Here is a 24,589-nt window from a genome sequence, read left to right as displayed (position 1 = left end):
CCAGGCTGTATGAAGCATCGAAATAACCTTGTTGAAGTCCTCACTGCTGGTGCATGACAACCTGGTACTAGTGAGAGATGCATGGAGATGAATTGTTGATCCTTCTTCGAAGTGAGAAGAGTAGATAAAATCATCTTATCTTCTTTCAAGTTGGAAGCTTCTGCGTTAAACGGTGAACGGTAAACGGTATGCTGATTTCGCATGCATCGGTCTAGTAGAATAGTTGCATGCCCACATTCACAGAAGATAAATGACCATATCTCAAGCTGTAGTATCCTGACGAAGCATGTGGGGAACCCTTCCTGGTGAAATGCTGAAGGTGCTCGAGTTCAGTCGCCGAGTCGGTTTTAGAGTAAATCGGGATATGTTGATGCTGATATATATGTATGGAAATCATAGATAAGTTGTCTGGGATGTTAGATATCAGCGTAATCGGAGGGAAGGTCAAAACGTCAAGTCATCATAGATCATCTTGTAGGTGTCGGCATCAAAGATGTAAGCCAGCAACTCTCCGATGAGTCATCTTTATTCTTTCGTGGATGCATCTGTGAGTGGTCTGAAAGGATTCATAGAACAATGTCCCTGTGCCTAACTTCGGAGTGATTTTCATGTCTGCATGCATCCCTGGAGCAGTCCGAGACGTAACGTGTACGCGAGACGGCCTATCGTCTCTTGTCCGCGAGACGGTGCGCTCCACGGTACTAACTGAAGCGCTTCCCCCTAATTAATTCAATCACCGTGGAACCACCTCGATTGGGTGCGAACACGATGCAGGGTAATTAAAGCGTCCCGTAAAATCCCCAAGGGTGGTGGGGTACTTGACAGTCGTGAATGAACAGGTTTTTCGATCTCGGATGCCACGCTTTCGTCATTTGCACTGAACAGATTACAACCTGCAGAATACAAGTTGTTTGTCCGACAAAATATTTACAATCATCCTAGGTTGATGCATACTTGGCCTCTGTATTTTCGATTTTTTCGGCACGTGAAAACATCGGGAAAGCAGAATACCACGCCCAAGGTCGGCTGTTTACACATGCCAATTACACAAAAATCAACTCATCGCTCATGAAAAGGTGATTTATTTCATTTGAATGTATTACTGGTGGAAATGTCAACGTATTCATCTTGCAGAAAGTTACAGAATATTTTGAAACTAATACGACCCCTACCGCATCTTGCATGAATCAAAACTTTGCCAATTTTGTCAAAAGTAATCCTGCGAAAACTATTAAATCATTTGCATATTTTTCGGAAGTGACGTACGTCCATTGTGTAACTCCACACAGCACACTGAAAAAAGGCACTCGCGGTGCCAGCCAAAGCTGACATCTCGTACTGATCAAAATTAGTGTTATACTAAAATACCTGCTTCGATATTTCATTACAGCTCATGGTGTTGACATGTGGATATCGTATCTTCCAGAGTACATATCAGTTTATGCCCGCATTAGCGTTTCTGAACCTCTTGAAAGAGAAATGATGTTTCTTTTAAGACCACCGTAAATAGATGTGCATTGTATAAAATGACAGAAGTTGGGAAGAAAACAAACTAATTAGACGGTAACTTTTATAAGGTTTCTGGTGAGCCGCTCAAGCGGCTCACTGATCTCGTGTTTGCTTATTGCAAGTTGAGGATGGTGTTCCTCTGTACGGTCCAGCTTGCGAATGATGACTTGTTGATCATGAAAATGCATATAAGTAACTTGAACCTAATTTATGCCTTCGGAAATTGACATGATTTGATAAAGGCATTTAAAAAAAGAAATCACACTTTGTGACATAATTTCGAAATGAAAAAAGTACGAAAATACAAATTTAAATAAGGAAACATAACGCCCCCTGCAGGTTGTAGTATCTTTCGCCCCCTCTTTCGATCAAACTCCATATGACCTGGCGGATACATTACGCATTCGGTAAGATCATGTTAAGTCTACAAATCATCATTTTCTGAAGAATTGTGCATCATGTCGGCGATTTGCGTAACATCCCTCATCCTGGAAGACATCATTCCTCCATCCCCTTCAGTGTGCACAGTATATTCAGGTAAGAATGTGTTGTTTCACTTACCCTGTACACATACAGGCAACTTCAATTAGATCGAATACATACGTATTTGCATACATACCTTTTCTACAACAAAACTAACAACACACATTACCAGATCTACTTCAGGTAAAAACTGGGACTTTCTTGTTTACACATATTCTATGTATATGCTTGAAACAGAAAAGGTTTTCGTTCCTGGAAGACAGCATGGCCAGTGGAAGACAACCAGCCCCGTGTATAATCCTGCATGCTGCGTTGGACTGGGAACGGCCAAATGCCCGTTTCCGCCAGGAGTCAGCAGAATGAGGGAACACGCACATTCCTGAGAACATTGCATTATTTGTTATAAAAACGAAAATGTATGAAGCTTTCACTGAATGTTTTAGATGTATGCAGTGTTTACGAATGGTGTTTCACAGTAACAGGACATTGGATCCTGTAAGTTTCAGATGTCTGTCTGACCCAGTGAAAATTCACAGGACCCACAGAAAAAAGTTAAACACACATTTCAGATTTAACATTTCTCATTATTGGCTTTGAAATTATTAACATTATATAATGACAAACATTATAAACATAAATTTAGAAACAGTGAACAAGTATTACATGCCACAAATAACAACTTCAGACAAAAGTTATTGTGACATATTCAGTCAGACACTGGGGCCAGCAGGTTGGGGACTTTTGTCTGACCGTTGGCAAATCTGCCAGATTTGTCAGAGGGTCAGACACTATTCGTGAACACTGTGTATGTAGTACAGCTATGTTTATGAAACACAGGTACATATTTCAAATACATCAGTGCGGCGAATTGTCCTTGTCTTGGTTCATCTTTTTGGCCGAATGCAACACAATTAACTTTCATTTGGATTACGCAATTTATTGTATCACACACGTGACACTGGAGTGAAGACTGGGCCGAACGCGGCCAGGCATAGTTAATGACTGTAGTTGGGTATCACTGAATATACAGGTGGAGACAGGCAACAGGTGTGATGCAGTACAGCACGTTACTTCAGGGTGTGTACATCTAATGAGTTTGCAGACAGTTTACACGGCTATCTGGTGGACACGGGGGGCGATTGTGCAATTTCCTGTTTACGGTGCCTTTGTCGTTCGAGGTATATTTTATGATAGCTTGAAAACACATAATTAAATGCTAATTATATGTATTCCGTTTCCTGTTTGTGTTTGATAATCTGTGAAGGCCATAGAAATGTTTATTTTGTGGTGACAAATATTCAAGTCGCATGGAGGTGGGCAAAATAGCGTTTTCTTACTTCATTCCGATTGAACTGATCACGTGATAACGATCTCTCACGTGATAATGAGATGACATATTTATGAGGAAGAAAGGAATAAAATTGTTCCAGATGATTACAAACTCAAAATATTGTCCACTACTGATCGACGACTTATAAACAGATTTTTATTGCTTAATGTTATAATGTTTTTCAAAGTGTTCTGTTTTGGTATGAAGGAGTTATTCTTGTACTGATTATCTTCGAAGAGTACTTGAAAGTGCTGTGCGTGGTTGTCAACACTATCATCGGCTTTCCTATCTTTTACTTTGGTAGATGATTTAAACAGTATTCATAGATAAAAACAATACATTCAAAGCCAACACAGAAATATATATTTTATGTATATGCGTGAAATAGGAAGGGTTTTCCTTCCTGGACGACAGCATGGACAGGAGAAGACAACCAGACCCAGCTACAGTCCAGCATGTTGGTTTGGACAGCCTTTTCAGCCATCATCTGCAGAATGAAGAAATATGTGTATACCAGGGAGTTTTGCATTATTTGTCATAATTACGTAACCTTTCACTGACTGTTTTATATGTATTTAGTATAACTATGGAAATAGTTATATATTCTCGGACACAGGTGCATGTTCAAAATTCTTCAGTACGGCAAATTGTATTTGTCCCCTGACAGAATGAAACACAAATAAATTTCACACAGATTATGCAATATCACACACGACACTGTTTTCCGGCAATGATTAAGCCGGAATGAAGAGGATGCAGTCAGGCATAGTTTATGACTGCAGTTGATTAGCCCTGAATATACAGGTAGGAGACTGGATACCCATTTATTGGGTTTGGAGACAGCATATTTGCAGACAGTTGACACGGCTCTCTTGTGGACACTGCCAGCCACTGTGCAGTTTCCTACTTACGATGCTTTTATCGTCCGTGGTAAACTTAAAAACGCACAATTAAATGCTAACTATTTTGTTTGGTGTTGTTAAGCTGGTAAAAGACAGAATCATGTTTATTCAGTTGTGACAAAAATTCAGTTGATATGTAGGTGAGCAAAATCTGCTCAGGGAAGTGGCATCTTCCTTGTGTAACAGGGATGGCTCGATTGATTTTATTGCTGTAGTTGACTAATAATACAGCTTTGAAACAATGTCAGTCTAAGTAAACTCAGTCTCAATGTTATTCCTTAAACTCCACCACTGAGTTTAACAAAACCTAGCAGAAGGTCGCATCAGGCACCCTTTGAGCGACCTATGACCGTCCAATCAATAGCGAGACGGTTATATAGATTTAACCAATCAGACAACGGCTACTACTTAGGGGCACAGCTCTCTCCACAAACAACAATCCGCAGAAAACACAGATATTTGACCTGCGATATATACGCTTTGGGGTTTCTGTTGACATGGTGACCATTGGCTAATATTTCTGCAAGACGAGATCCCTTGAATATTGCCAAAACACTGTTTTCGGAGACAGTTAACTCTGTTGTCATGGTTGTAATGTGCGCCGTGTGAATCACCCAGAAGCGATCATACGCTAAATAACATTCGGAATCGTTCGGGTACGAACCTTTTCGAGATAAAAAGTTCAAAAGGTGTGTGCGAATGTCCACTTTCGCGATTTGGAAAGCTGTGTTCTGATTGGTCAGTCCCAAAGGTTACCTGACGCGACCTCCCATAAGGTTTTGTTAGACTCAGTAATGGAGCGTAAGGAAAAGTACTGAGGCTAAGTTTACTTAGACTGGAAACAATATATATGAATACATAAATCTCCGTCTAAATAACTCTTTTTTTTATCACATTCACGTCATCTGTTTAAAAGTGGAGAAATCGCATTTCTATAACATTACGTGTTGATGACAATGACATAAAACTTAAGGAAATGAGTGGTAATTCCTGCATGCAGTGTGTTCAAGAATACATTTTGCTTAAACTATTAAAGATCATGCAGTCCTCCGAAGTTACTTACCACTTGATGCGAGTGAGCATATTGAGCACCGGGTCTGCTCCCGTGGCAAAAGGCGTCTCTCTTAGTCGTAACGATCTTGTGGGTAAGGTTTGAGTGTCTGACGAGCAGTGGGAGGAAAGTAGATGTTTCAACGCGATGCCACACCTATGTGCGTTCGTGTACTTGAACAAGTACTTGTATGGTGTAAATCTGCATTGAATATGCTTTCAGAACATGTTAAGTTAATGTTTCTATGAAACTGGCACATATGTGAAAATCGTCGTCAAAACCGACTACTTTTGCCTCTCGAACGTCTGTTGATGTTGTGAGGGCGGTGTGTGTGTCTGTGGCCAGTAGCAGGAAAGTAGATGTGTTTCATCGCGATTGTACACCTATGTGCATTCGTGTACACGAACAAGTACTTATACGAGGTAAATCTGCATGGAACAAGCTTTCAGAAAATATAAAGATCATGTTTGTGTGAAATGTGCACATAGGTGAAAATTGTCGTCAAAGGCTGACTACTTTTGTTCGTGCTTCTGGGTAGCGTCTCTCATACGCGTAACGAAATTGTGAGGCCGTTTGTGTGTCTGTGACGAGCGGTGGGTGGAAAGTAGATGTGTTTCATCGCGAGTGTACACCTATGTGCATTCGTGTACACGAACAAGTACTTATACGAGGTAAATCTGCATGGAATAAGCTTTCAGAAAATATAAACATCATGTTTGTGTGAAATGTGCACATAGGTGAAAATTGTCGTCAAAGGCTGACTACTTTTGTTCGTGCTTCTGGGTAGCGTCTCTCGTACGCGTAACGAAATTGTGAGGCCGTTTGTGTGTCTGTGACGAGCGGTGGGTGGAAAGTAGATGTGTTTCATCGCGAGTGTACACCTATGTGCATTCGTGTACACGAACAAGTACTTATACGAGGTAAATCTGCATGGAACAAGCTTTCAGAAAATATAAACATCATGTTTGTGTGAAATGTGCACATAGGTGAAAATTGCCGTCAAAGGCTGACTACTTTTGTTCGTCCTTCTGGGTAGCGTCTCTCGTACGCGTAACGAAATTGTGAGGCCGTTTGTATGTCTGTGACGAGCGATGGGTGGAAAGTAGATGTGTTTCATCGCGATTGTACACCTATGTGCATTCGTGTACACGAACAAGTACTTATACGAGGTAAATCTGCATGGAACAAGCTTTCAGAAAATATAAACATCATGTTTGTGTGAAATGTGCACATAGGTGAAAATTGTCGTCAAAGGCTGACTACTTTTGTTCGTGCTTCTGGGTAGCGTCTCTCGTACGCGTAACGAGATTGTGAGGCCGTTTGTGTGTCTGTGACGAGCGGTGGGTGGAAAGTAGATGTGTTTCATCGCGAGTGTACACCTATGTGCATTCGTGTACACGAACAAGTACTTATACGAGGTAAATCTGCATGGAATAAGCTTTCAGAAAATATAAACATCATGTTTGTGTGAAATGTGCACATAGGTGAAAATTGTCGTCAAAGGCTGACTACTTTTGTTCGTGCTTCTGGGTAGCGTCTCTCGTACGCGTAACGAAATTGTGAGGCCGTTTGTGTGTCTGTGACGAGCGGTGGGTGGAAAGTAGATGTGTTTCATCGCGAGTGTACACCTATGTGCATTCGTGTACACGAACAAGTACTTATACGAGGTAAATCTGCATGGAACAAGCTTTCAGAAAATATAAACATCATGTTTGTGTGAAATGTGCACATAGGTGAAAATTGCCGTCAAAGGCTGACTACTTTTGTTCGTGCTTCTGGGTAGCGTCTCTCGTACGCGTAACGAAATTGTGAGGCCGTTTGTATGTCTGTGACGAGCGATGGGTGGAAAGTAGATGTGTTTCATCGCGATTGTACACCTATGTGCATTCGTGTACACGAACAAGTACTTATACGAGGTAAATCTGCATGGAACAAGCTTTCAGAAAATATAAACATCATGTTTGTGTGAAATGTGGACATAGGTGAAAATTGTCGTCAAAGGCTGACTACTTTTGTTCGTGCTTCTGGGTAGCGTCTCTCGTACGCGTAACGAAATTGTGAGGCCGTTTGTGTGTCTGTGACGAGCGGTGGGTGGAAAGTAGATGTGTTTCATCGCGAGTGTACACCTATGTGCATTCGTGTACACGAACAAGTACTTATACAAGGTAAATCTGCATGGAATAAGCTTTCAGAAAATATAAAGATCATGTTTGTGTGAAATGTGCACATAGGTGAAAATTGTCGTCAAAGGCTGACTACTTTTGTTCGTGCTTCTGGGAAGCGTCTCTCGTACGCGTAACGAAATTGTGAGGACGCTGTGTGTGTCTGTGACGAGCGGTGGGTGGAAAGTAGATGTGTTTCATCGCGAGTGTACACCTATGTGCATTCGTGTACACGAACAAGCACTTATACGAGGTAAATCTGCATGGAACAAGCTTTCAGAAAATATAAACATCATGTTTGTGTGAAATGTGCACATAGGTGAAAATTGCCATCAAAAACTGACTACTTTTGTTCGTGCTTCTGGGAAGCGTCTCTCGTACGCGTAACGAAATTGTGAGGACGCTGTGTGTGTCTGTGACGAGCGGTGGGTGGAAAGTAGATGTGTTTCATCGCGAGTGTACACCTATGTGCATTCGTGTACACGAACAAGTACTTATACGAGGTAAATCTGCATGGAATAAGCTTTCAGAAAATATAAAGATCATGTTTGTGTGAAATGTGCACATAGGTGAAAATTGTCGTCAAAGGCTGACTACTTTTGTTCGTCCTTCTGGGTAGCGTCTCTCGTACGCGTAACGAAATTGTGAGGCCGTTTGTGTGTCTGTGACGAGCGGTGGGTGGAAAGTAGATGTGTTTCATCGCGAGTGTACACCTATGTGCATTCGTGTACACGAACAAGTACTTATACGAGGTAAATCTGCATGGAACAAGCTTTCAGAAAATATAAACATCATGTTTGTGTGAAATGTGCACATAGGTGAAAATTGTCGTCAAAGGCTGACTACTTTTGTTCGTGCTTCTGGGTAGCGTCTCTCGTACGCGTAACGAAATTGTGAGGCCGTTTGTGTGTCTGTGACGAGCGGTGGGTGGAAAGTAGATGTGTTTCATCGCGAGTGTACACCTATGTGCATTCGTGTACACGAACAAGTACTTATACGAGGTAAATCTGCATGGAACAAGCTTTCAGAAAATATAAAGATCATGTTTGTGTGAAATGTGCACATAGGTGAAAATTGCCGTTAAAAACTGACTACTTTTGTTCGTGCTTCTGGGAAGCGTCTCTCGTACGCGTAACTATATTGTGAGGACGCTGTGTGTGTCTGTGACGAGCGGTGGGAGGAAGGTAGGTTTGTTTCAACACGATGATACACCTATGTGCGTTAATGTACACGAACAAGTACATGTACGGGGTAAATCTGCGTTGAATAAGCTTTCAGAAAATATGAAAATCATGTTTATGTGAAGTGTACACATAGGTGAAAATTGTCGTCTGAAGTCTAATATCTACTGGTATGGCAGCTAACATAAAACGTAAAACTGTTTTTACATCGGTAGAAGTGACCCCCACTCTTAATCGTGTTTTCCAACGATTATACTTCCAACAAAAGTGTAGTCCGTATGAAAAAATGTTATTCGTGATTTTGTTTAAATTTATTATACCCATTTGATGTAACGCAAGAAATATCGCCATGTACATTACGCACGTTTCACACAGTCTCAGACTCAAGACGGATGTTTTGACTGGGCAATTTAGTCAGGCATCAGTTACCTCCCATTAATGACACGCTAACCCGGTCACTTCTACGCGAGACGATTCGCGCGGTTTCGAAGAAAGTAAACATGTTTCAACACAATAACAAACAGGTGTGCGTTGGTGTGCATCGAAAGCTGCATATATATTATGAATCTACGATAAATGAGCTTTCAGAAAATACTAAATGTAAGTTTCTGAAAATTATGCACATAGGTGAAATTCGCAGTTGAATATCGCCAATTTTTGCTCAAATTTTGCACATTTTTGTCATTTTTTGACAATTTAATTTCCTCTTTTTATGTTTTCATTCACGTCATCCAATAACTTGACCATCTGTCAATGACTGTAGCAAACTTTGTTTAATTATTTTCACAAATAACAATTTTAGACATGTTTTTGTGTGACATGCAGAATTTCTCTCTCTGTGATCAGGGAGTCACGCGTATGAGTGACCCCCTCTCAGGTAGTCACTTGTACGCGTAACGGCAGACCGTCTCGCGTACATGTTACGTCCTCTACTGTGGAGTGGTTGTCAGTCTGTGAATGTCATCTTGCTGTATATGTAGTTCAGTTAATTATAACCATAGCTGTCATTATGCACTTGACTGAGATATACAAGGAGGGTTTTACATGATATAGAGATGTGTGTCCAGTATTCAGATTTGTAGAGAATGGTCACAGAAAAAACTTCAGTTCCAGAAGGTACCACACAATGCTGTATATTCACCTAGTCTTCAAATCATAAACTTGATGGAACAATCAATTAAGATTTGGTATGATTTGTATGCCAATTTGTACTCAAACAGGAAAGGTTGCCATTTGTATCCTACTTAATTGGACTTGGTACCATTCTTAAGCTAGGTCTACTTCTCAAAATAGACTTGGTAATACAAGAAACCCTATCAAACCAACCATTCTTATGCCAACATGAGGATAGCAAATAGAACGACTCGGAAAGTGTACACATAAGCAGATAGCTTTCATCAACTTATTTATAAGTGTAGTTGAAGATAGAAGAGCAAATCCCATCTGTTGTTTGGACAAATGGATTTCTCGGCTTTAGAAGAATAAATAATGGGTCTGGCAATGTCAAACAAAGGATTTACAAAGTCTCTGTCTTCCTGGACAATCCTACAGCAATGTCAAACAAAGGACTACCAAAGTCTCTCTCTTCCTGGACAATCCTATAGCAATGTCAAACAAAGGGCTTACCAAAGTCTCTCTCTTCCTGGACAATCCTATAAGCTTCAGTCTGGTCAATCTCACAGATGAAAGACAACTCTCCGGTGGTACGTGTCACCCCCCAGCCATAGTTGTTACCTGCAATGATAACAGATTTCAGTTTGTTTTTGCTTTCTCTTACTGCCCCACTCATTAATATTCCAGACAATACAATCTAGTGATCAACAGCATCCAAAGGAATCCAAATTTTAAAGAAAATGTCAGACCCATAATAATTAGAATATAATAATAGAACATAATCAGACAACAGTCAGTCCATTACTTGCGAATGAGTAGACGACTCGTGCACCATCTTCCAAGGCAAATGACTCATTAAGCCAGAAGTTGAATCCCCGGGAGAAGGTTCCATCACCGCCCCAACTGATTCCCCCTGACACCCCAGTAGTGACTTGACCGCTGGTGAACCACTCGTCCCTGGGGAAGAAATCATGAAAACATGCAGAACATACTCTCACTCCTCCTGATTTGCACATGCATTTGTTGTTAAACACAATATTCATCAATCATTATTCCAGCTGTATAGCTATGGTCAGTAAATAATAAATTCTGGACCAGATAATTCAGTGATTAACATCACAACCATCAATCTGAGCAGTTTACCTCATAAAGTAATATATCTTATATATCAACATTTTTTAGGTCAGTTTTTCCTTTTTCACTTGATGGATCTAACAGTGCAATATTGGGTCCAAAGTACGTTGGAAAAAGGAAAGAAAAGACAGGGCAATTTCAGTTTGGTTCAGTTTGGTACCTGACCAAGACATCTTGGCCTAATTTGGCTCTTTACGGATATCTGAAATCTGGCATGAAATTTATAGTTGCAAAACCTTGATATCACATAGAAATCTCATTTTCATTTCTTTGGCAGTCTGTCAAAACAAACGTGTAGAAAAGTAATGGATGCAGAGGGTCTCAAGAAAATATTACCACATACAGTTTGATATCAAATGTTGTTTGTTTTTATAATGATACATGTTTATACACCATACGTGAGATGGCAGTCTGTACCTGACTAAGTCTGTACCAGACAATCCAGTGATTAACACCATCAGTCGTCACAACTGGGTTACAATGAATGAGTCAGTCAGTAATATTCTAGGTATATGGCGGATGTCAGTAAAATAATCAATTCTGGACGAGACAATGTGGTGATCAACAAAATGAGCATTGATCTGCACAATTGAGATACGGTAACACATGTCAACCAAGTCAGCAAGCCTCATCACCATATCCCACTAGCTGTCTCTTAGAACATGAATGGTATCTTCACGAGTCCAGCTTGTAAAGAGTTATAACCATTGATCCAGAGATCCAGTGATCCATTAAAGGACAGCAAAACAGGTTTAGCAGCAGCAGAAAGATTAGTGACATCAAAGTAAACAATGATCTAACAATGGGTAGATGTGCAGTAGTAACATTAATAATCTTCAACAGTTTTGAAAAGAAACAAAACACAAATTTCATGAATTATGAAATTAACACAATGAACATTTCAAGGCAGAAATAAATGGGTGTAAAAGACTGTAACAAATCATGTCTTCAAATGTCATTTCTGTTACCATGGCAATATGGTTCTTACCACCCCAAAATGGAATCATCCACTAATCCAAATTTCAATTTCAACAAATTCTTGCCCAAACTTCATGCAAACAAATTGTACCAATAACTCAAAGCATTTAGGAATTATCTCAAGAGCCCTCAAATCAGCATGCGGTGCCCTAGTCAAGTACATACTTGACACTTTATCAGCAACATATCAATGCTGCTGTGAAAGTAGTCTGTCATCAAGTTCAGCTTTTCAACATATGTGTCATTATTATCAGATCTTTTACTGATACAGTCCATAGTCACATCAGGTGAACTTTGGAATTAGTGTCCAGAGTTCTTTGAGGCTGTACATACAAACATATCTGATTTCCATCTCTAGAAGGGATATGGAGAAAACTGACCCCAGAATGAAAATGGACCCCCCAAAAATCGAGAAAAAGGCCAAAGCGCAGGAGAGAATGGCCTCCGAACTAAGAGAAAACAGCCTCTGTGCCTAGAGAAAACGACCAACATAGTTGCAGCAAAGGAGATTATACGATTATAGAAAATCCTAAATAATAGTGATTAACTTCATTGTGGATAAGCTTTTACAAATGGATTGTTTGTCTGTTGGTTGAGGTTTTTTGGTTTCAGTCTCCATAATGGTTTACAGCTTTGAAGATTGACTGGTTGTTTTGATAGTCACAATGAACGAACACTTTGATCTACTGTGTATTTTGCAGGTAAGATTAGGTCATGATAGAGATGAAGGAATATCAGGTAGTATCGTTTTGATGAGTGGTTTGTAGCACTAATTCAAACCTTACTTCTTGTTTATTTTAAAAGATTGGAATTTAATTTCTAGTTTTAAATTTATATCTGTGATAAATTAGTTGTTTCACTGTCTACTGACAGGTGTTTAAAATCTACTTTTAATTATCATGAAATTATAACTTGTTTTTAGTCACGATATGACTGAAATATTGCAGGTGTGACTTAAAATACAGGTCAAGACATCCAATCACCCCCTTACTCCCTGTGTACTGATGGACGGACGTGAGAGAGAGAAAACATACTTTCACTGAGTAATGATAATGTGTTCTTCAGTGTGTCAACTGGTCAAGGCGAAAACCTGAAATAATCCTGTCTGGTCATCTGCCACTCATAATTGTTGAGGAGGTGATGACAGTCATACTTGACCCTGATCAGCCAGACAGCACCCATTTAAGAAAGAATTGAAATATTGTGGTTTGATAGATAAGGTTCTTATTTATTCTAGATATTTCTTTGGTACACGCATCACCATATATATATATTATCAATGACTAGAAACTATATAAAACACATAGCATTATAATATATTTTGCATTGTTCAGAAACAAACAAATGAAGACTAGTAAATAAATAATGCTTCAATACCACTTGTAGATGTACAATATGAAATTTGCCAAGACCATGGTATCATTATTGTGGCTGCCCTACTATTATGATATTGACTTAGAGATTAAAAATGTAAAATAAAATACATGCAGTTTTCTTTTTTATGGAATGGCCGTTTTCTCTAAACCCAGAGGCTGTTTTCTCTGAGCCCAGAAGCCGTTTTCTCTAGTAGTGGTGGCCATTTTCTTGTGACTGGTCGCCATTTTCTCGAATTCTATTTTGGCCATTTTTGCTGGGGTTCGTATTTACTATAACCCCTCTAGAAAACAAACTTCAACTAACAAACAGGGACTGTACCACTGATTTTATATACCATGCTATTTCCAAGATCCATCCTCTTCCAGCAGGGAATACCAATGGCGGAATTATTGTGTTTGGTTTGGTATTTTGGTTTTCTTTTGTTAACATGAACATTCCCAAATTGCAGTGGTCAAGATATTAAACCAATTCAGTTGAAAAGCTGATATGCAACAGTCAAAAAAGTGAACATGTTACTATTGAGACTGGGAGGTCAAACTTTGCTCACACATCACCTGATGCAATAACGTCTATATAGGTGAAGTAAACAAAGTCATCACACAGGTGTAAAGGATCAGATCTTAATGACACTTTATCAATGTTTAATTAATTCAACATTTCAAAACACCAAAAGCCCCCAAATCCATGCACATTTCATCAACACAGGCAAGCATCTTTTCTCACTTTGAAGGATGATTCAAGCTTTCTCGGCTGTGGAGGAAAGAGGAGGCGATAAGGCAAAAAAAATACCCATGCACTGATCTCAAGGACATCCATTCCCTCTATATTCTGATTACTCGTCTCCTTACACTTGGTGTGAACATGGTAAAGAATTATTAAATAATGTAATGATGTCATAATGTGTGGTGTGACATTACTGGCTTCTGAGTCAATCTGCTCTTACATAAAATACAAAAGGAATGTCACTAAGTTTCAGTAGCGAAACCAAAGTCTGGATTGGCAGGAAGAGATACAGTAGTCTACAGTTGTAACAATATCAGAGGACATGTAATTTACTTTGTCATAAATTTGGTTTTGTATACATATTTCAACTAAAACATACAGCAAGACTCAAAGTGTTTGCAATGTACAGACTGACAACTTCTAACCTTGATCCTTGAAGGACTAAATCAGAACTATAGTTGACATCCAAAATGTACTGACATAATAAACCAGGCAGACACATGTAAATCTGAACACTCAGATGTGACATAAAAAGACAAAGTGCTGTCTGAATTGTGACACTACTACAGAATTTTGTATCTTTACCTAGAAACTGACTTTTGTCACCTGGGGGATGTGAGTGAGAGAGTGAGTTTCGTTTTATGCCGCTTTTAGCAGTATTCCAGCAATATCATGGCGAGGGACACCAGAAAATGGGCTTCACACATTGTACCCATGTGGGGAATCGAACCTGTGTCTTCGGTGTGACGAGCAAACGCTTTAACCACTAGGCTACCCCACCTCCCCCCTGGGGAATGTGTGAATATAATGATTTGAAATATGAAAGCACTTCAATCTGATAGCTTCAGTCACATCTTTAAAATTGTTGCAGCGTAACAGTGCAGCGTCAGTGTATTCTGTAACCTTAAGTAACTTGCTGACCTAGTTCTAAGCAAGACTGATTGCTGAGGGAAATTAATATAAAATGAAATGACAGAGAACAAAGTAAAAAAGTAAATGCAACAATGCGTGTGCATACTTCCAGACCAACTGCACAATCAACATCATTAATAAATTGATCAACAGCATCCATGTCTAGAACTATTTGTAGCCATGTGGGGCATCAAACCAGGGTCTTGTGGTGTCCAAACACTCTAAACACTGAGCTACCCTGACAACCAACTCAAACTTAAATGAACAGGTAAAAGGGTTTTTAAAAGATGAGGTTGTCTCCAAATTTCTTTAGTATTTTATCCTATATGAATGACGCTGGAGGCCCACCTTACAGAACAAACTGACCATGCTAAAAGGAAAGGCATTTCCATCCAAGGGAGGTAAGCCACTCAGTTCCATACATTCCTTCAAGACGCCACCATACAATGACTAATGTGAACAATGAATTCATTTTTTTCTTACTTTCGCTGGTCTTTCCCCTCCAACCAGTTTGCTATGAAACGATGTTCTGCAATGGTATTGACACTAAGGAGTGCAGCACCATCCTCCTGAAGAAGTCAAACAGAATCAGAATGATATTACATTAATCAATCTCTCAAAGATGTAAACAATGCGAATAAAATCAGAGTGAACAATTAAACTGTTTTAAGCAATAAAACTGTAAATGTTTTGGAATGTATAATACCAGCATTGTTAGGTTTGATATCTGAATACAAACAACTATGTTGCAGAGAAGAAATATGCACACAACATGGATGAATTGATCAACATGTGGGCGTTCCTTATTTACAAATACATCTTTTCTCCCATGACCCAAATTTAAATCATAAACTGCATTATCTTAATTTTCAAAATACCCAGTGCTCAACTATTTCCAAAGTTAGCTTACTTTTTCAAATGTTACTGTAGCACAGACATTTTAGGCTCACAGTCTAATTATTTACATGAGCAAGATATATTCTATATTCCATGTAGACGAAACACCACCTAATGGTCTCATATTACAACAAGAGTCATCAGAAGATGACATATCCCCCCAGCCCCCACATGTTTGAAAGGATAAGTCATCTGACAGTTACTTATTGTGTTTTTAGACAAAGTTTGAACTGTTTCCATGGAATTCATGAAAAATATAAATGCCATATATTTGTAATCAGAAAAAGTCACCATTTCAAGATCTGTCTCATATATCTGCCAAGATCTTTTGAGAGATATGAAGTGGGTTTTCAAGTTATGCTCCGGAAACAAAGTCCGAAACGTGTCCACGGAGACCAAGAAAATAATAAATCACAAAAACCTGTAAACACCAAAAGGCACCACAATAGGTTCCGATTGATATATCTACCGAGTTTTGCAGAAAAATATTGAACGGTCTTCGAGTTCTGCTCCAGAAACGAAGCCCATCACTCCATTTTGAGACTAAGCCCGAAATGTTTCCATGGAAACCAAGAAAATGAGAAATCACAAATACCTGTAAACACCAAAAGGCACCACAATAGGTTCCGATTGATATATCTACCGAGTTTTGCGAAAAAATATAGAACGGTTTTTGAGTTCTGTTCCAGAAACGAAACCCATCACTCCATTTTGAGACTAAGCTCGAAATGCTTCCATGGAAACTGAGAAAATAAGAAATCACAAATACCTGTAAATTCCAAAAGGCACCACTTTGTGGTCTGCCACAGATATTTACCGAGTGTTACTGACAGATATTAAGAAGTTTTTTGGTTCTGCTCCAGAAACGAAACACACCTCTCACTTTTGAGACTATGCCCGAAATGTTTCCATGGAAACCAAGAAAATAAAATACATGTATCACACAAACCTGTAACTAGCAAAAGGCACCACTTTGGGGTCTGCCACACAAATCTACCAAGTTTTGCAGAGAAATAATGAATGTTTTTCGAGTTCTGCTCTGGAAACTAAGCCCACCCCACCATTATACTAACATCAAAATGTTCCATGGAAACACAAAAAAAATAAAAATGCCCAAACTCTGTAAATAGCAAAATACACGATTACAGGTTGAGATTATTATATCTATCAAGTTTGGTGTAAATATTGAACGGTTTCTGAGTTTCCAGAGGGATAAAAATAGACTGCTCGGGGAACCAGTTCTACCGGTATCCCAGAATCCCTGCAGGATGAATGAGTGAATGAGTCTAGTTTTACACCGCATTCTGCAATATTCCAGCTATATGGCGGCAGTCTGTAAATAATCAAGTCTGTACCAGACAATCCAGTGATCAACAACATGAGCATCAATCTGCGCATTTGGGAACCGATGACAAGTGTCAACCAAGTCAGCGAGTCTGACCACCCGATCCGGTTAGTCACCTCTTACAACAAGCACAGATGCCTTTTATGGCAAGCATGGGTTGCTGAAGGCCTATTCTGGTATTTCTAACCTTGGACCTTCTCGGGTCGCTGCAGGATGAACATGTATTGCCACTAATGGTCTTGCTTGAAGGTAGACAGTGTCTAACAGTTCCTCACTCACCCTGCATATAGCGGAGGCCCCTTCATAGTTAGATCTAGGGTAGGCTACAAATCTGTAACATTTATTCTCATTGGAGTACCATTGGTCTGGGCAATCTGAAACAGCCAATCAAAATCATTCTATGAACATTTCATATAATGGGTTAACTATTCAAATTTTATTTTGCAAAGAGGTTTCTCTCAAATCTATATTATTAATAATTATGACACAAATAATAAACAACGATACAGTTGACAATGTCAATGCAACCACACTGTTTTTTGCGGTAAACATTGTAAGGACGTACATAAAAAACAAACAAAACATAACAATATTTCCTGATAATACAGCTTAGAGACAGGATAGGTAATGAATGAGGGAGCCCCGGTCGGTGGCTCTGAAGTATGACCTGGATCCACTATGGTTGTTATGGATCCATTATGAAGTGATTATGATACATATTAGGAATCTTTGTAACAAAAATCACTACTGGGTAATACCCGATAACCATGATGACAAGTTTTGTATCAACTTGCTGTATACTTCACTATAACCATTTAAACAATAAACCAAATCAATTCTTTAACATGTTTAATAAGTTAATTGATCATGACAATAAATTATGTCAACATTATAGGCCAAACTGAATAAAAATGAGAGAGTAACCTGCCTGTCTCGGATACATCACATTTAACATATCTCACTTTGATGAATAAGATCAAATTCAAGTGATACCCTTCCTTTTAAATCATGAATATTAAATTGATCATGAATAACTAATTAAATTCATGAAGAGATACAGTTCTATACATTCCCCAAATACATGAGTGAATCACAACATGCCCATAAATACTGACATGATTGATGCCCTGAGGTTACATGCCCTAAAGCAGGATGTACATTGTCTTCTGTTTCAATATCATTATTATTGTTATTATTATTATTATGGAGACATTTTTGGCAAAGCCAGACATAGCAGGGAAAACTATAAGAAAGATTATAACAATGAAAAGCAACAACCACTCCCATAATGCACTCAACAAATATTCAGTCAATTGCATGACTGTAAGTTCTAACATGTCTTTTAAAGTGCCCATCAATTGCAAGCTCACAAAAACTTGCATTTATCTTAGAGTATATATGACCTCACCACATTTTACTTTTTAGTTTATACAAGACTATCAAAGTTTAGGGTGTTGCCATCTTTTTGGTTATAGTATATAAACTATACACATTCCTGTGAAAGTATCCAGACGTACCAAACAGCTGTTGTGCCTGCACAGAAAAAGCCAAGCTTAACACAAGTAGTGGCCTTATCATCCTGTCATCACTCCCTGCAAAAAGAAAAAGAAAATTAAATTGAACAGAAAACTGAGAACTGAGTGGGTAGATTATCACCACTTTGAGCACTTACAATCTTTCAGCTACACAATGCCAGCTTACTGTTGATGAAACAGGTGTTTTTCACTGGTGAGATCCACAAGCATGTGTATGATGCTGAGACCAAGACACTTAACTCCAGATGACCTGGAATCCAGACTTCAGATAAGAGATTTATTGTATGCAAGTCTGCACAGTCACTGGGTAATGTATACATTAAAAAGTGCACAGAAAACTGGATACAGCACAACAGAATTGTAAAAATGCAATACTTTGTTCCAAAATATAAACTGTCCAAAACATGCTAGACTTAATAACCCTGACTTTAAAGCAGTTATTATTTACCCACAATGTTCCAGTCACTCATTGTGTTTAATCACAATCTGATTAGAATCAGAAGTCTGTTCACTCTAACTACTCAGCTGTCTGAATGCTCTGAGCCACCATGGCTTCTAGTAACACTGTAAAGATTTAATCAGGTGTGGGTTTGAATCCGAATCGGTCCCAATCCAAAAAGTACTAGGATTTGTACTTTACTAAGAGAGTGTAATCCCAAATATAACATACGTTACAAGATCTTAATGTAACAACCTGAGACACATCATAATCCTTTCTGCTCAGCCTTTTCTGCAACGCTAACCCTTAAGGGCATTATTGGTTTCTATCAAATTACATATACTCAGAGACCAAGGGTTGGTCAAGTGAAGGTAATGTACTTCTGTAACCTCTCACAAGACATCAACAAGGCCACCAGATCTAACCACCCAAACCACTGGTCACCTCTGATGACCAGCCAGGGGACAAATACATACCTGGCAGGTCAAGATGTCCAGATAATAAATCAGCAAGTCAGCTGTGAATACATATGGATCATTCAGTGTCTGAGGACCCAAAAAGTACTCACCTAGCCTAAAGGCAACCAAGGGGTACCTACCAACTGAGGTGTTAGACCAATAAGCTGATTTTCTGGTTCACTGATTTGACAGATTATCTTAGTCATGTCTTAATTGTTTTAAGGACAAATCTTCCATCAGGGGTTTTAATTAGCATCCTAATATGCACCAATTAACACATATTGTGTCAAATTGGAATATTCACAACTGGCTAATTAGTCAGGCATGACCAATGATATGTTGCCTGTGAAAATTTTAAGAAAAATGTAAATGGACATGAGTTTTTCAATTAATTCCAACACACCATTTTGAAAATACCAAGTACAGTTAACAGGTACAGGTATTCACATATACATACATGTATTTAGAAATGAGAACATAATCTGAATACTGACAATTGTTTTAGTATAAAAGGAGCAAAATAATCTAATTTTGCCTTTTCTGCTATATACTGACTTTTATGCAAATTGTGACATGAAACTCCATTACATACATATTTACTCTCTCAAGTACTTATTACCAGTTTTAAATAATTTAGTCTTACTGATTTGAATCAAGTGGAAAAACTGATTGCCAAAACAGAACTACCAACACTCAGGATCACTGCAAATGGCAGCGTGGGAGCAAATACTCAAACGTACTTAAGAGTCCTTGGTCTTTGTTTATTTTGCTGAGAACGTGAACAGCACATGGTTGTGTCAATTTACTGAAGCTTTTAGGTATAACTAAATTCCACTGTTAACTAATCACAACGATACCGCGACGTTCAGATATAATATGTCTTACTTTGGGATGGGGGTGAATATTTTCTCATATCATACAGGGAATTCCGAAACATCAAATTTACCCAAACTATTTACTTACTTCATATTAGATCCGTAATACATGTCTCTACAAACAAATGTCCGACTTGGGTAGTCTTATATCATGACATAAGGAAACAAGATGCTAATCTGCTGAAATAAACACATAAAAGTATGGAAAGTAAACGACATATCAGTGTAATACCGTACTGCATATTCCTCTCATTTTGAACCAGTTTATTATCCAACTGGGACACACCTGACAACAGGTAGAATCAAAGAGTGGTCGGCCCTACTGAAGTCATTCACCTGACGCGGTATGCAGGTGAGATGAAGTGAATACCTAACATGTGCCGACATAATACGTAAAATTACACACATATATTACCTGAGTAGTTAGTCCACTTCCGTCTTTCTATGGCGGTTGAAGCTTAGCATAGAATTTAATCTGGGTCACACACCTGTGATTGTAGCGCCCTCTAGCGACACAATTAGGAATTCCTCAAGGGTGAGGTGTCTTTTGAGGTCCTGCCAGGGATTCGTTATTTCTGTTATTGACATGTGTGTATGTGTGTGTGTATGAGGTCATTATCACTTGACTATACATGTTCAATAATTTTTATGCAATAGTGTAGACATTAATTTAACAGGAGCAGGTGCGACTAAAACGTATCATTAATTTTCAGATACAATTTCTTTTAGAATCACTCCTAAACCTTAGAAAGGCCCCACGATGACAATGAATGGTAGGTAACTCTGTCTGACTGCGATGACAAACTGAGCCTGTAAATGATTCACAATTTGTTAATTATTTTACATCGAATCTTGTGAATTTGTTATGTGTGGGGTTATTGGGAGCGAAATTATTAAAAGTGAAATTATATTATCCTGTCGAATGTTTGAAGAAAAAATATATCTAAAATTAAAACCCTGTGAAGTATTTTATGTTGTAGAATGTTAATTATTTATATATTTATGAAACTTACACAAATCAGCAAACAAAAGTCAAGATTCAAACAATTCACTGGATTCAAGGTGGCCAACCGATAAACAGAAACGTATAAACATACAAATATATGCTTACAAATATATTTCATGTTGAGGTCAACTGTGTTTTCTCCTAATAGGTGGTAAAACTGCATATACAGTCTATTGAATGAGAACAAAATGACCATACGACGAAATTGCCGATTAACAGTTTCATATTCAACAGTGCGGTCCGGCGACAGTGGCCTCCTGCATATCAAATGTAAATCACCACGTTCTTTAAGTGAGTTTAGTTTTACGCCGCATCCATAAATATTTCAGCTATATGGCGGCAGTCTGTACTGTGAGTTGGGTTTTACTCCGTTCATAGCTATATTTCACAACTATCACGACTGGAGACACCAGAAATGGGCTTCACACAATGTACCCGTGTAGGGAATTTATCCTAGGCATTCGGCGTGACGAGCGAACGCTTTAAACACTAGGTTATTCCACCGCCACTGCCGCCGTCTGTAAATAAGAGTCTTGACCAGATAATCCAAGGAACAACAGCATGAGCTTCGAACTACCCAACTGGGAAACTAATGACATGTATCTACCAAGTCACGGAGCCTGACCACCCGATCGCGTCAGTCGCCTCTTGCGACATGGAATACGACATGGACTACGACATGGACTACGGCATGGATTACGACATGGATTACAACATAGACTACGACATGGACTACGACTTGGATTACGACATGGACTACGACATGGACTACGACATGGAGTACGACATGGACTACGACATGGATTACAACATGGACTACGGCATGGACTACGACATGGACTACGACATGGACTACGACATGGAATGGACTACGGCATGGACTACGACATGGACTACGGCATGGACTACGACATGGACTACGACATGGACTACGACATGGACTACGACATGGATTACGACATAGACTACGACATGGACTACGACATGGACTACGACATGGATTACGACATGGACTACGACATGGACTACGACATGGACTACGACATGGAATACGACATGGACTACGACATGGACTACGGCATGGACTACGACATGGATTACGACATGGACTACGACATGGATTACGACATGGATTACGACATGGACTACGACATGGACTACGACATGGAGTACGACATGGACTACGACATGGACTACGACATGGAGTACGACATGGATTACGACATGGACTACGACATGGATTACGACATGGACTACGACATGGAGTACGACATGGACTACGACATGGACTACGACATGGATTACGACATGGACTACGACATGGACTACGACATGGACTACGACATGGATTACGACATGGACTACGACATGGACTACGACATGGACTACGACATGGATTACGACATGGACTACGACATGGACTACGACTTGGACTACGACATGGAATACGACATGGACTACGACATGGACTACGACATGGATTACGACATGGACTACGACATGGATTACGACATGGATTACGACATGGATTACGACATGGACTACGACATGGACTACGACATGGATTACGACATGGATTACGACATGGATTACGACATGGATTACGACATGGACTACGACATGGACTACGACATGGATTACGACATGGATTACGACATGGATTACGACATGGACTACGACATGGACTACGACATGGATTACGGCATGGACTACGACATGGACTACGACATGGAATACGACATGGACTACGACATGGATTACGACATGGATTACGACATGGATTACGACATGGACTACGACATGGATTACGGCATGGACTACGACATGGACTACGACATGGACTACGACATGGACTACGACATGGACTACGGCATGGATTACGGCATGGATTACGGCATGGATTACGACATGGATTACGACATGGACTACGGCATGGATTACGGCATGGACTACGGTTTGGATTACGACATGGACTACGACATGGACTACGACATGGATTACGGCATGGACTATGGCATGGATTACGACATGGACTACGGCATGGACTATGACATGGATTACGACATGGATTACGACATGGATTACAACATGGAATACGACATGGACTACGACATGGATTACGACATGGACTACGACATGGATTACGACATGGACTACGACATGGATTACGACATGGACTACGGCATGGACTACGACATGGACTACGACATGGACTACGACATGGATTACGACATGGATTACGACATGGACTACGACATGGACTACGGCATGGATGACGACATGGACTACGGCATGGATGACGACATGGACAACGGCATGGACTACGACATGGACTACGACATGGACTACGACATGGACTACGACATGGATTACGACATGGATTACGACATGGACTACGACATGGACTACGGCATGGATGACGACATGGACTACGGCATGGACTACGACATGGACTACGACATGGACTACGACATGGATTACGACATGGATTACGACATGGACTACGACATGGACTACGGCATGGATGACGACATGGACAACGACATGGACTACGACATGGATTACGACATGGACTACGACATGGATTACGACATGGATTACGGCATGGATTAATGACGAAGACCAGCTCTAACCCGGATGTTCACGGGCACGTTCTTTAAGAAGATATCACTACATTTCTCCAAATGATAGCTCGAGTCCGCGAGCACACTTACTTTAATCACGTTGATTTTTGTTGACCACCATCAATGTGTTTTCCCATTTTGGCCCTCAGGAAAAAACCTGTTGTTTTGTATTGACTGGCAACAATTGAACCGAAAGGTTAGCGTGGTTGAGAAATCCAAACGAAGTAGAAATTTTAAATATCGACCCAACTACATGAAAGGGTTTTGCGAAAAAGGTTCTTATCTTGTGACACCTCCCCGTCAGCTGACGTGGTACAGTAGTACAGGTATAAAGGGGATAATGGATACTAGCGAACTTACGTTCATTAATGAGGTGTAGATAGGCTGAACTGCAACACACATATCTCAGCCTGAAGAAAACAGAAATCAGACAATTGTCTTTATTTACATTTTGTTGAATGAAACATCCATGTACTCAGTTTCGAATGTAGTTCTGTCCGTAGTATTTTTTCCTTTGGTGGTCAAGCCCGCTTACTTTGTTGACATATGTCACCG

General features: G+C 39.6%; 2 protein-coding genes across 3 annotated transcripts in view; one reads left to right on the top strand and one right to left on the bottom strand.

Moving 5' to 3' along the window:
- LOC137295805 (contactin-like) overlaps window positions 1-20,902 on the bottom strand; it is a 50,227-nt gene extending 29,325 nt beyond the window's left edge. The window contains exons 1-7 of one of the 2 annotated variants that reach the window (XM_067827358.1): window positions 20,820-20,900; window positions 18,615-18,689; window positions 17,377-17,471; window positions 15,339-15,424; window positions 13,944-13,970; window positions 10,537-10,688; window positions 10,245-10,352 (exon numbers count right to left, since the gene is read on the bottom strand). In XM_067827358.1, the coding sequence (XP_067683459.1) occupies window positions 10,245-10,352; window positions 10,537-10,688; window positions 13,944-13,970; window positions 15,339-15,424; window positions 17,377-17,471; window positions 18,615-18,675 (529 nt within the window). In that variant the 5' untranslated portion in view covers window positions 18,676-18,689; window positions 20,820-20,900. Of the gene's footprint in view, window positions 1-10,244; window positions 10,353-10,536; window positions 10,689-13,943; window positions 13,971-15,338; window positions 15,425-17,376; window positions 17,472-18,614; window positions 18,690-20,819 lie in introns of both variants that reach the window. The other variant, XM_067827359.1, reaches the window with a different exon arrangement.
- A 1,384-nt stretch (window positions 20,903-22,286) lies between these two features.
- On the top strand, window positions 22,287-24,023 carry LOC137296521 (uncharacterized). The gene has a single exon (XM_067828321.1). It carries the CDS (start codon window positions 22,287-22,289, stop codon window positions 24,021-24,023), a length of 1,737 nt encoding a protein of 578 aa, XP_067684422.1.
- The last annotated feature ends 566 nt before the right edge of the window (window positions 24,024-24,589 follow it).

This window comes from Haliotis asinina, chromosome 9, assembly GCF_037392515.1.
Source record: "Haliotis asinina isolate JCU_RB_2024 chromosome 9, JCU_Hal_asi_v2, whole genome shotgun sequence".
Taxonomy (NCBI): Eukaryota; Metazoa; Mollusca; class Gastropoda; order Lepetellida; family Haliotidae; genus Haliotis; species Haliotis asinina.
This window is presented reverse-complemented; position numbering and strand designations above follow the sequence as displayed.

Excerpts from the sequence above, each read along its gene's own strand:
- LOC137296521 (XM_067828321.1), top strand. The coding sequence starts at position 22,287 with ATGGACTACGACATGGACTACGGCATGGACTACGACATGGACTACGAC.